At 40.0% G+C, this 13,351-nt stretch overlaps 1 protein-coding gene across 1 annotated transcript in view; it reads left to right on the top strand.

The window, feature by feature from the left end:
- LOC106062536 (uncharacterized) overlaps positions 1-13,351 on the top strand; it is a 237,360-nt gene that overhangs the window by 170,862 nt on the left and 53,147 nt on the right. Inside the window, exons 8-10 of the mRNA XM_056012798.1 lie at positions 7,510-7,686; positions 8,723-8,879; positions 10,900-11,049. Of these exons, the coding sequence (XP_055868773.1) occupies positions 7,510-7,686; positions 8,723-8,879; positions 10,900-11,049 (484 nt within the window). The remainder of the gene's footprint in view (positions 1-7,509; positions 7,687-8,722; positions 8,880-10,899; positions 11,050-13,351) is intronic.

The raw sequence follows: 13,351 nt of genomic DNA, 5'->3' as shown, positions 1-13,351 counted from the left end.
AGGCATGAAGAACGACGGTCAACAAATCCTGTGTGGTGCCCCAACTTTTCAACAGACTAAAGGGATAGGTGAAGGAGGGGAAGGTGAAGGTCATTTCGTAAATATTTTTAGAACAAGTCATCTTCTACATCAGGGATGGACAAATTACGACCCGCGGGCCACATGCGGCCCGCCGGAGCGTTTTATGCGGCCCGCGAACACCCACAAATACTAGATTTGCTTTCAGATTGTATATATACTGTTATGACTTTTCCATGCGCACCACCATCCAGGCTAGTGCAGAGATGCGCACTTCTAGTAACCAAATTAGAACAGGATGTTGACATGAAGAGACTAACGATTTCCGCCCAAGTAGAAAGCCAATATGGAGAGATTGTGCCTAAGATAGATGTTGTTTGTGTACCTGTGATGTCTTGTCAATAAATATCGATGTACCTCGTTGAGTTGCCTCACTTAAGTTATTACGTTTGGTCTCAGAAGTGGGATTATAGGCAACTCAACGAGAGGGGGTAGGCTTTGATTACAATCATGACATATTTGAAGCTATTACATCAGCTCTCAATTAAAGAGATAAGACAAGAGCTTCGGGACCGAGGTTTAAAATCCCTCGGTAGCAGGGAAACGCTCACGACTCGTCTGAGGCAAGCTCTGATCAATGAAGAAGAAGATCCGGAGACCTACACATTTGAAATTGAACTTGGGATTGTTGAGTTCATTGGCAAGATCCAGGACTTTTTGAATGCATTTGATGAAGAACTGAACATGAGCAGGAACATAAAGTTGAACAAAGTTGATGAAAGTGTATTGCAAGTAGAAGGCCAAATAGACCAAAGTGATAAAATTGTATCGCAAGCAAAAGGAGGAATAAACTCGTTAGGGAAGGAGCAGTTGCCTGGCCAGGACTGTGGCTGCACAAACAGTGGTGATGGAGGCGCTGAGGATTGGAGCGCTGTCTGTGACTGTGTTGTGGGCAAGTCTGGCGGGGATGACTTTCAATGCGAGAAACGTGACAACGATTGCTGCGACGATCTCAATGGGATATGCAGAATTGAAAGAAAAGAAACAAATGAAGAAACTAGAGAAGTCTGTTATGAGCCTGAAACTTTTGTTCCTGGTATACCTGCAACGAGCCGGACAGATCAAGACAACGTTGGGTCTGCGTCCAAGCTGGCTGCTGTGGACCTTAAAGACCTCTGTTTATCTGTCAGTACCTTTGATAAGAACTCAAACCATGAAAGCCTCAAGACCGTTTCTGATTCCTTGCCTTGGATGTCGTCGGGTGAAATTGCGAATACGGGCCCCAACAATGGCCGAGGCAGAAACAACGAATTTGACTTTGGCCGCGGCATAAGAGAGAACTCCATACTTGGCAACTGCATCCAGGCGATTGACCTGAACTGTATATGCGGCGTCCTGCGGGGACAGTGCCCATGCCAAGAAACTCAGCTACAAGACCTGAACTTGACAGAAATGTGTACTTCTGCCCACATCAGTGAAAGTGACTTGAACGGTGGTGAATTAATCCTAGCGAAACCTGATGTAGTGGTGGATGAACATTATAAGGATGTTTCATGGGCATACCTTACAGATGAAGCTGAGAAAGACTATGTGCTTGAAACCATAGCTAGCTGTGGGCCTACAACTGTGTCACGACACGTCCATGGAAAAGGTCCGCTGACTCAGCGTCTTAGAACAACAAACCTGGAATCTACGGTGATCACCACAACATCCATTTGTGTTACGTGGCTGGCAACCCTGACCTCCACTAACTCTCCATGTGTCAGCTGGCTGGCATCAGAGACTATCGTCATGAGGTCGAAGCAGCGACCACGATATCGTCTCAAGCATAGACTTGCCAACTGGAAGAAGAGGAAGCGACGACCATGGGAAACTGTGCAGATGGCTTTGTGGGCAACAGACACCCTAACGTCTGTGGTTCCCACCGATTGACCTCCACCTGAACTGTCAAAGCTCCACTGCAGTGTTTCTTTTCGGGACGAAAAGTGCTAAGGCGGGGGCAATGTTATGACTTTTCCATGCGCACCACCATCCAGGCTAGTGCAGAGATGCGCACTTCTAGTAACCAAATTAGAACAGGATGTTGACATGAAGAGACTAACGATTTCCGCCCAACTAGAAAGCCACTATAGAGAGATTGTGCCTAAGATAGATGTTGTTTGTGTACCTGTGATGTCTTGTCAATAAATATCGATGTACCTCGTTGAGTTGCCTCACTTAAGTTATTACAATACACAATTTTAAATATCTATATAAACTATTGGAACTTCAGATTCTTATGACGAAGAGACTAAAGAAACATTGTCTATACATGTCATTCTAAAAAGTTGAAAGTAAACGAAGATTATTCTTATTGGCAATATGTCGAACATTTAAAGACGCAAACTCAGGCCAGTATTTATTCAATACTATGAAAAACTGTGTTGAAAGAGAAGAGTTCAGTTGGCAAGGAAGAATATGGCAAGTGTAACAACTGATGGTGTCCTCGCTTTGCTTTGGAAAAAAAATAGGTTTGTTAATAAAATTAAAGAACATTATCCCAAATTTACAAAAAGCTTCATTGAATATCAAACATGCTATTGACCCAATTATCTCAGGGATCAAACTCATCAGAACTGTGGGTCTTAATCACAGGCAGTGGCAGTTACGAATAGTACTTTAAGATTGTGAAACAAAACATTCTAATATTCGGTAACAAAATAGTATCGGCGTGGTTCAGTATGGAAAAGGTATTGAGAAGAATATGGGATCTCAAGGAAGAAATTGTTATGTTCCATGAAGGATGTTGATTGTGACTTTGTTTCTGATATTTCTGTAGGAGTGGAAGATAGACTTCATGTTTGACATCGACATTATTACTATTTGTTGTTTGCACGTGTATGTGCATCTTTTCAAACAAAGCAATCCCATTTCTCCAGGCAAGCAAGTGAAAACAGGCTTTATCATTTTCCTTTGCTGAAAGGTGAAGCTATTTCTTGTGAAATGGTTTGAAAGTACAATACTTATTTTAATAATTTGATGTGGAAATTGAAAGCAAATTTTAAGACTTTTTTCAATATCCTCACTTGACCTTTTCGCGCAAAAGCTGATTCAGCTACAGAGGACATACCTCCAAGCAAATTATGACCTGAAAAAGAAGTCAGATCTTCCTCTGGAGTTTTATGTCAGAAGCTGTATTTCCACACTTAAAAAACTTTGCTGCTAAACTTTCATATTATTTGGGTCCACATACATCTGTGAACAAGTATTTTATTGTTTGAAAATAAACCAGTGTAAGAACAGTTTGATGCTGATTGACTGTAATTTGAAATTCAGTCACGAGGGAAACAACTAGTAAGCTAGTTCCACAGTTCGGGAACATTATGAATGAGTGGGAACAGTTAAATATATTATACGAAGCGTAATTGTATATTTGAGTTGAAATATTGTGATCTAAAAGACAATAGCAAAATAAAAAAATATAGTTTCAAAAATTGCTAACTTTTGTTGCAATGTAAATTTATAATACAGTACAAATGTAAAAGACATACATCTAGCTATCGGATTTTTACACCTTGCAAGTATACATATATAATATATATGCGGCCCCCCATTCACAAATTTTTTTTCAAAGTGGCCCTCGATAGAAAAAGGTTGCCCACCCCTGTTCTACATAATTCACGACAAGACATCTTCTTAATGTTAGAAACCTTCACATATGAAATTATAATGTATCAGTCAAAAACATCTGAGAAGGACATTAAAAAAACAACAACAAATAATTATATTTATTATCTTTTAAAAGTGAAATTCAGACATTTTGTTATTCTATTTCTCCACAGTGGCGTAGCTAGAGTGGGGGAAGGGGAGAGTCCATTATTTTAAATTCCCCCCCCCCGGGCCCCCACTTGAGGGAATCTTCAAAATGAGTGTCCCAAATTTGTTTTTAGATTACATATTACACCATTATCTCAGGCTACGATGTCAAATGTCAAAATGAAGGGGCCCCTAAAGAAGTCAAGCCCCCGGGTCTCCAGATCTCTAGCTACGCCACTACGCCACTATTACCTGGATAACCGTATGTCACGATAACCTGCTGAACAAAGAACTGTAGTTTTTATCTTGTGAAACATGTCCACCGCAGATTGGCATGAGACAATTTAATGTAACCGAACCAGACCGTCTGGGGAGATGGACTTTCCCGTGTGTTTTGAATATTGTACAATCACTCTCAAATAATCAGAGATTTTGACTTTTTAAAAGTATGGGGGAAATAATCATTGATGATCGAAATGAAAAGTTCAACATGAAAAATGTATTCACGTTTTTCTTCCCCTCTGATAGTGGGTGGAATTATGTTTTTCAAGGAACAGATCAATGCTTTTGTTAGAAAAGCATTTTTAACAAGCAAAAGGTAAAAAGCCTTTAAAAAAACGCGGAGGAACACATATTTTCAATTATATCTTTCAGTAATGTCGAAGCTATTTCCTTTTTATGATGTTACAGTAAATATTTAATTACCAATATTTAATAGGGTAATTTTTTTTAGTTCAGTTGTGCTTTTTTTTAAGGTACAATAAACATTTTTTTAAAGTTTCAACTTTATCACAGAATGGGTGTGTCGGGGTGGAGGGGAGTTTATATAACGTGCTCAAAATTTTTACCAGACACACAGACAAACAGACAGACAAACAGAATAGATATAATAGCTTAGTAAAAAAAAAAATAAGTTATGGACGTTAATTTAGACTTTAATAATATCATCTCTCAAACCCAACCCTTACAAGACGTTAGAGGTAGGGTTCAGAATCATTGGGTCCACAGTTCTGAGTGTATATCACGTTTGCAGGTAGCTATTCACTGCATTCGCATTGAGGAAACCGGATTGATGAATTGATAAATAACAGCAAAGACATCACACACACACACATACATACATACCATGGACGTAGCAAGGGGGGGGTTTGGGGTTCGGGGTTCAACCCCCCCCCGAAATGAAATCCCCCCCCGGGGGGGGGGGGGAGTCGGAATTTAGTGACTGATTTTTGCTTTGATTTTGTTTATTTTAGGTGAGATTTTAATACTAAACCACCACTTGCCCCAGCACAACCAAAGGGGTTTTAAGTTTAAAACCCCCTACCAGGGGGGTTCGAGTTTAAAACTCCCTACCAGGGGGGTTCGAGTTTAAAACCCCTACCAGAGGGGTTCGAGTTAAAAAAAACCTACTAGGGGTTTTGAGTTTAAAACCCCCTACCAGGGGTTTTGAGTTTTAAACTCCCTACCTGGGGTTTTTGCAGTTAACTCCCCCTCTTCTATAAAACAAAACAAAAAAAAATGCAAAGGAAAATCCCCTAATTCCAAAAGCACAGATGAGGAAGATTTTGATTTTAAAACCCCGTCTAAAATTTACGATAAACCCCCTCTTTAATATAAAAAAAAAGCTAATAACGCACTCAAAAGTTATGAGCGTAGCTAAATTGTTTTCACTCAGTTTTGAGTTTAAACCCCACTTCAGGGGGGTTTGAAGGTAAAAAATACCTCTTTAATAATAAAAACAAAGCAAATTATTCACTAAAAATGTTATGAGTGTAGTCAAAGGGGTTTTGAGTTTAAACTTCTCTCCAGTGGAGTTTGAAGCTAAAAAGTACCTCTTCAATATAAATAAAAGAAAATTACTCACTCTAAAATCTATGAGCGTAGTCAAAGGGATTTTGAGTTTAAACCCCCCGCCAGGGGGGTTTGAGGATAAATTTAAATACATCTTCAGTGTAAGAAAAAAAAGCAAATTACGCACTCAAAATGCTATGAACGTTGCAGAAAGGGGTTTTGAGTTTAAACCCCCATTCAGAGGGGTTTGGAGGTAAAAATACATCTTCAATATAAAAAAAAAGCAAATTACACACTAAAATTATTTGAGCGTAGCCAAGCCAATCGGGGGTTTTGAGTTTAAACCCTTCTTCTACAGATGGCTTTTTTTTTAAAGTTTAAAACCCCTCCAGATGGTTTTGAGTTTAAGATCCCCCTACAGAGCATTTTGAGGTGGAAAACCCCCAACAGAAGATTTTGACGTTAAAACTTCTCTTTTCGATATAAAATCTAAAGCAAACTACAGTCACTTAATTCCAAGATCGTATTCAAGAGAGGTTACATATTTTTACCAGTGGCAGGGCTCCATTAATAAACTGCAGTGAATAGTCATCTACCAAAATCGAAAAACACTAAAAGTAGCTCAACAAAGATGGCTAAGACAGATTTCAGGAGTCAGTTATAGAGATCGGGTCTCAATCAAGGAAATCCTATGCCGAACTGGGAGTCGACCCTTTAGTAAGATTGTGAGAGAGCGATGCATGAGGTTTGCGGGACATGTTCTCCGACAAAATGAAATACATATAAGAAGAGTTGCAATGATATCCTAGTACAACTTGGCGCCACACATTCATTGAGGTCCACATGGCAGGTGGGAAGAGGCTTCAGACATTACCTGTGACAGATTTTTATGGAAACAGCTTGACGTCAAATGCTCCGAACGGCGTGAGAGGGTCTAAGTCAGTAAGAATAACACATTAGGTTTTTGAAATACAACTTTTTAATAGCAGGAAAATGCAGTGTAGATACCTCAGAATATGCATTTTGTTGGTTTTCAATATCAGAAATAGTTCTTGGCGGCGGGGCTTCGCCCCGCGCTGGGAGAGCTCATAGCGCTCCCCCAGACCCCTTTGCTAGTAATGGCGGAGAATCTACAATTTTTCCACTAACTCATGGAAGAACCTATTCTAGGGCACAATAAACGTCTTCCGAAAGAATGAAGGGTCAGAATGTAATAAAGAAAAACAAACTTCTAGCTTAAACGGCGTGACCTAGTGTAACTTTTTAATAACATTTGTTGTCACTCCACTTTATTTTATTTTGTTTATCTGCGAAATTTCAGGTTGATAAGGTAACGAATAATTGTCAAAATAAATTATTTAAAGTTTGTACTATGAACCTTTGTTGAAAGTGTGAGTCATTAGTAGGAATCAGGCTATTAGAAAAAAAGTAATTAAACATTTATAAGACGTAGAGATTAGAGTGATCAATTCACGTGGTGGCCTAGCAGTGAATTATTCCACTAGACAACTATTGAGACCTCGTACAACACAAGGGTCCCACGGAGCACAGTTTGGGAAACACTGCTCTAACCATATTGTAACTAGGAATCAAGATTTTGGCTACATGAAGAGTGATGATCTCCCTTGTCCGTTAGATATATCAAGTTGGCGTGGTTTGTTTTTATTTTCTAATCCCCTGTAGATTCCATTGGGGGCGTGGGTAAAGTGGCTTCCGAATCGAGGAGTTTCGGGTCGAATCTCTCTGAAGACTGGAATGTTTAATCCCCCAACTCAAACCTAACATTTGTTGAGGGAAATTAAAGTGGCTGGTCGTTGTGATGGCCACATGTCCTTTACATCTTCTGACCTATAGAACGCAATTTCTGAAAGGGATACATTTACCTTTTCTTTTTCTCTCTTCTAGTGTCGAGATCTGCGTCATGAGAACTTGAACCCATATGTTGGGTTTCTGGCTGACCCCTTGAGACCGTCCATCGTCATGGAATACTGCAGTCGAGGTAGTTTAAATGACATCATCCACAACGACGACTTCAAGCTGGATTGGGACTTTAAATTGTCTCTTCTCACTGATCTTGTCAGGGTAGGTTCTCTAGACTGGTTGAAAGTTATTGTCAGGGTAGGTTCTCTAGACTGGTTGAAAGTTATTGTCAGGGTAGGTTCTTTAGACTGGTTGAAAGTTATTGTCAGGGTAGGTTCTCTAGACTGGTTGAAAGTTATTGTCAGGGTAGGTTCTCTAGACTGGATTAAAGATCTTGTCAGGGTAGGTTCTATAGAGAGAGAAATAAAAAGTAAAAAAAATACACGGATATAGCAGAAGAGAAAGAAAGAGAGAGAGAGAGAGGGAGAGAAAAGAGACAGAGAGAGAGAGAGAATTCAGACAAGAAAAATAAATAACTAAAAAGAAGTGTTTTTTTTAGAGAATATCCCATACACGCTCAAAGAGAGAGAGAGAAGAGAAAGGGACAGAGAGATAGAGAGAAAAGAGACAGAGAGAGAAAAGAGACACAGAGAGAGAGCGGGTGAGGCCGAAAGAGAAAAGGACATTTAAAAGACACATTATGTCTAATTCAACAGCAATCGTTGGACCAATAAAATTCTTATCTTAGTTTATTTGTACCAAGACTTAATGCTGACATTTCAGCCAGTACTAAAGAAAATAGTCGGGGTCACGTGGTCACTTAAATGACGAAACACTTCGCCTTGCGTCATGTAAGTCATGTAAACTATACCAGTACCAAGACTGGATTTTGACGTTGGCAGGGTGCCAGCATTGGCCAATTTTCAACATAGCTTTAAAAATCACAACAAACTTAAAAGAGGGATATCTGAAACAGCCTTTGGTCTACATCCCGAGTTTTTGTTTTTGTTTTATATCAGATCGATACTTTGTACATATCACAAACAGCTTCCCATCAGTGGGTCGTTCATCTCTGATCTGGGTCTAAGTACTTACCACATAGCCGGCATTCAGGCCTATCATTATCGATCCTGACAGATCCCCCCCCCCCTTATATTTCACTAGCTGAGAAGATATACGATAATGCATTGAAGAATGTATCGTGTGTTTCATCTCGTAGAATGGAATACATTGTCTTTATGTTATCAATGTCTTGCAGGGGGTCCGGTACCTGCACTCGTCGGCCCTGAAGTTCCATGGGCACATTACCTCAAAGAATTGCGTCATAGACAGCAGGTTCGTCCTAAAGATTACAGACTACGGGATCTCTGGCATCATGGAGCGATGCAAAGCTACGCTGGAATTTGAGACCAGAGGTTAGAGGTTGAAACTTCCTGATCTTTGATATCACGTGTATACATGTTTTATTCTTTCTTTAGTTCTTTATAATTCATGTTTGTGCTTCATGCATCAATAAAGGGAAGTCTGTCCACTCACAAAATAACAAAGTCCTTCCATTGACAAAATAACAAAGTCCGTCCACTGACAAAATAACAAAGTCCGTCCACTGACAAAATAACAAAGTCCGTCCAATGACAAAATAACAAGTCCTTCCATTGACAAAATAACAAAGTCCTTCCATTGACAAAATAACAAAGTCCGTCCAATGACAAAATAACAAAGTCCTTCCATTGACAAAATAACAAAGTCCGTCCAATGACAAAATAACAAAGTCCTTCCACTTACAAAATAACAAGTCCTTCCATTGACAAAAAAACAAAGTCCAACAAACTTCTACTGAATACAACTGGACTGCTTCCATAGGACGCTGTTCTCTCAACAAACCTTTTTATTTCAATTCTATTTCCAGTCCATGTTTTCTACAACTACGTCATCGTCGCTAAGGTAAACAAAAATAAACCAGTATGAATAAACCAAAATTTACGAGCCAAATCTAATATTTGCACCTAACAATATGTTGTGAATTAAAGGTGGACGCGCATGGAGGGTGGTTAACGTTAGAGGCACACAAGCCTTTGGGTCAGAATAATGCCTAGAGAAAAAGTGGTCATTGACTTTTCCCCATAGCGACCAAAGGTTATGTGTAAAAATTGAGAGCCTTACAGGTCAGGCCTGAAGAAATAGGCTGAATTCATTTGTACCAGTAGTTTAACTATGTCAGTGATAACCATAAGATCTACAGTCCGATTTTAGTGAGTGCAGGATCTGGGCAGGACTTTTTTTTAGGCTTATATATAAATATATTAATAATATAATTAAATCTAAAAAAAATTTTTACATTTACGAAAAAGAAGGAGAGTACTTGTTAATTTTTCACAATTTTCTAGTTTTCTTAAATTAATATGCATATTTTGATAAAATCATAATTCATGATAATAATCATAAATCATAAAAGTGGGATCTTCTCTTAAGATTAAGGTTCTGGGTGGCTTTACGGTTTTATGCTGTCGTATATCTGATCTCAATAGGATCTAGACACGAGAACTAACATATGAAGCGATTTACGCCCAATACTTTAAATACAAAAATATTAATTTCAAAGAATGTTTAAAATTAATACATTGTGTTTATTGAGAAGTTGCTCTGAGTTCATTTCACATAACTTCAAGAAATTAAATAATAAAAAATAAGAAATGGCATCTATTAGTTTTGCAAACCAGTTTTTTTTTTCCTTTTTCCTGTCCATGTTGATCTTGCAGTTTTTGATTGAGAACCCCTGTGCTTTGGAACCTTAGTGTATTAATTGACATCATTATAATGACATTATAAGAAACGTCTAAAAATGACTTCAGCTGTCTCCCCCCCCCCCACCACCACCACCATTAATTGTACAGAAAAGCTTCTTGACTAATAAGAAGAAAATAGATAAATAAAAAGCTCGATCTAATCCTCTTTACATTTTAACCACATTGATATATTGGCTGATCCAGACATGCAGTCTCGTCTGTTGAGATGAAGGACATAAATATTGAATGAAAAGTAGCCTATAAACATTAAGTTGAGATTTCGTTTTTGGCGTCATCTGCATTAAATAAATAATCAATATTAAAACTTACAATTACGAAACTATGACCTGTCGCCTGAAATATATGGGAGCCAAACAGCTGGATTCGTGTGGGCCCCTCTGCCTTCCCCCGCATTCTAAAGACCTTCATAAACGTATACAAGATGCATTTTTTTTAAAAGTTAAAGTCTTTTCCTCTCCCCCACCCACCTTTTTATGCTGGGAACACTAGGGTTCCACGGAACACAGTTTGGGAAACACTGATCTAGATGCTAATTGCTGTACAACTACGCCTACTACCATGGCGATAAAATACATAACTGTATTACCTGTCGTAGTCCACTGAACTTAATTTGATCTTGGTTCCTCAGATCTCCTGTGGTCCGCTCCTGAACTACTCAGAGATCTGGTCTTGCTTCAGAAAGGAAGTGAAAAAGGTGACCTCTACGCCATTGCCATCATCTTCCAGGAGGTCATACTTAGAAGTGAGCCTTACAGCACAACAGGTCTTACTCCTGAAGGTGAGTGTCTCTTTAGAGAAGAACGGGTAACACATCTATCTGTCTGTCTGTCTGTCTGTCTGTCTGTCTGTCTGTCTACCTACCTACCTACCTACCTACCTACCTACCTACCTACCTGTCTGTCTGTCTGTCTGTCTATCTGTCTGTCTGTCTGTCTATCTATCTATCTATCTTTTGTCTCGAAAGGCAATGGATGCGCCCAAATGATCACTGGTTTTGGCTTAATCTTCAGACGGGGCAGAATCTGGTGTGGGTAATCAAGCCAATTATAGAACGGCACAATTCGTACATGTGTATTCCTCTGATTCAGGGCTAGCGGACAGGGCAGCTTTCTTTTTTTTCCCACTTGATTAAGGCCGCTTCAATTCTTTTGTTCTCAGCAAGGGTTGTCCCAGCACGCACAGTATGTCTCCATGCACTCCAGTCTTTGGCTATGTTTTCCCACATACTTTCGCTGATGCCTGTGGCTCTCATGTCTCGCTTGCAGACATCTCTATATGTTAGTCTTGGGCGGCCCTTGGGTCTGACTCCTTCCACAAGCTCAGCATATAAGATATCTTTCGGGATTCTACCATCTGGCATGCGGGTGACATGTCCGAGCTAGCGTAATCTTCTTTTTGTCAGGAGAGCATACATGCTATTCATATTGGCCAATCTCAAAACTTCCTGATTGGAGACATGGTCCCTCCAAGAGATGCCTATTATGCGTCTCAGGCAGCGCAATTGGAAACTATTCAATCTGTGCTCTTGGTACATGTATGTTGACCAGCTTTCACTGCCTTACAGGAGAGTGCTCACAACACAGGCGTTGAAGACTAGGATTTTGGTCGCTGTGGTCAATTTACCATTTTCCCAGACGCGCTTGGAGAGTTTTGCCAATGCTGTGGTAGCTTTTCCTATCCTTTTTGTCAGCTCGATGTCTAAGTCTAGGTTACTGACAATTGTTGAACCCAAGTAGGTAAATTCCTGCACCACTGAAAGGGTGTGGTTCCCAATTTGTATTATAGGTATTTCTGCGACGTCTTGTGCCAGGATTTCGGTCTTGGAGAGACTTATAGTAAGGCTAAACTCTTGACAAGCAGCTGCTAAGGCGTTCACTAGCTTCTGTAGACCTCCTTGTGAGTAAGATACGAGTTCCGCGTCATCGGCAAACAGCAGCTCCCTTATCAAGATACGACGCCTTTTTGTTTTGGCTTTAAGACGTGCCAGGTTTAAGAGCCTTCCATCTGATCTGCTATGGATATATATTCCGTCTTCCAGGGATTTAAAAGTACTGGTTAGTACGACTGAAAAGAAGATGCCAAATAGTGTAGGGGTCAGTATACATCCTTGTTTTACACCGCTCTTAATGGAGAATGGCCTGGAGGAAGAACTTTCAAACAGAACAGTGCCCTGCATATTTTCGTGAAAAGCTGACACTAGTTTTCTTAACTTATTTGGGCAGCCGATTCTCTCTAGTACAGCTAACAGACCGCTTCTGCTAACAAGGTCAAGGGCCTTGGTCAAATCAATAAATGCTATGAAGAGGGGCTGCTTTTGTTCTCTGCTCTTCTCCTGTAGCTGCCGCAGAGAGAAAATCATATCTGTTGTAGATCTACCTGCCCTAAAGCCATACTGCGACTCTGGATAAACACGATCTGCCAGGATCTGTAATCGCTTTAGTAATACTCTAGCAAAAAGCCTTTCCGACTACCCTAACCCTAACCCTAACCCAATGCTAAGCATTGATATATCTCTGTAATTGTTACAATCAGAGCGGTCGCCTTTATTTTTATAAATTGTAACTATGTTGGAGTCTTTCAATTCCTGGGGGACCATTCTTTGTTCCCAGCACAAGATTAGCAGTTCATGGAGTGGTTTGATTAGGGCATGTTTTCCAACCTGAATGACTTCAGCAGGAATACCATCTCCTCCGGGTGTTCTCCCATGTGCAAACATGTCAATGGCTATGCTCAGCTCCTTTACTGACGGCGTTTCGTCTAATTCCGTCAAAACTGGAAGTGATGGGAAGTTGGAAACAGCATTTGGTGAGATGGCGTTTTCAATCTGGTAGAGTTCTGCATAGTGTTCTACCCATCGTTCCATTTGCAGCGCACGATCGCTGATGATTGAGCCATCTTTTGACTTGAGCGGAGCATACTTGCTGGTGTGAGGTCCAAAGGCTTTTCTCATGCCCTCATATAGTCTTCTTATGTTACCACAGTCGGCACATGATTGAATATCTTCGTATAGCTCCTGTCAGTATTTGTTAGCACACTGTCTCGCTACTCTTTGAGCCTTTTTAAGTTGCTTGGGGTGGGAT

Source organism: Biomphalaria glabrata, chromosome 15 (assembly GCF_947242115.1).
Source record: "Biomphalaria glabrata chromosome 15, xgBioGlab47.1, whole genome shotgun sequence".
NCBI lineage: Eukaryota > Metazoa > Mollusca > Gastropoda > Planorbidae > Biomphalaria > Biomphalaria glabrata.
The sequence above is the reverse complement of the archived record's forward strand: the minus strand, read 5'-3'. Positions and strand labels throughout refer to the sequence as shown.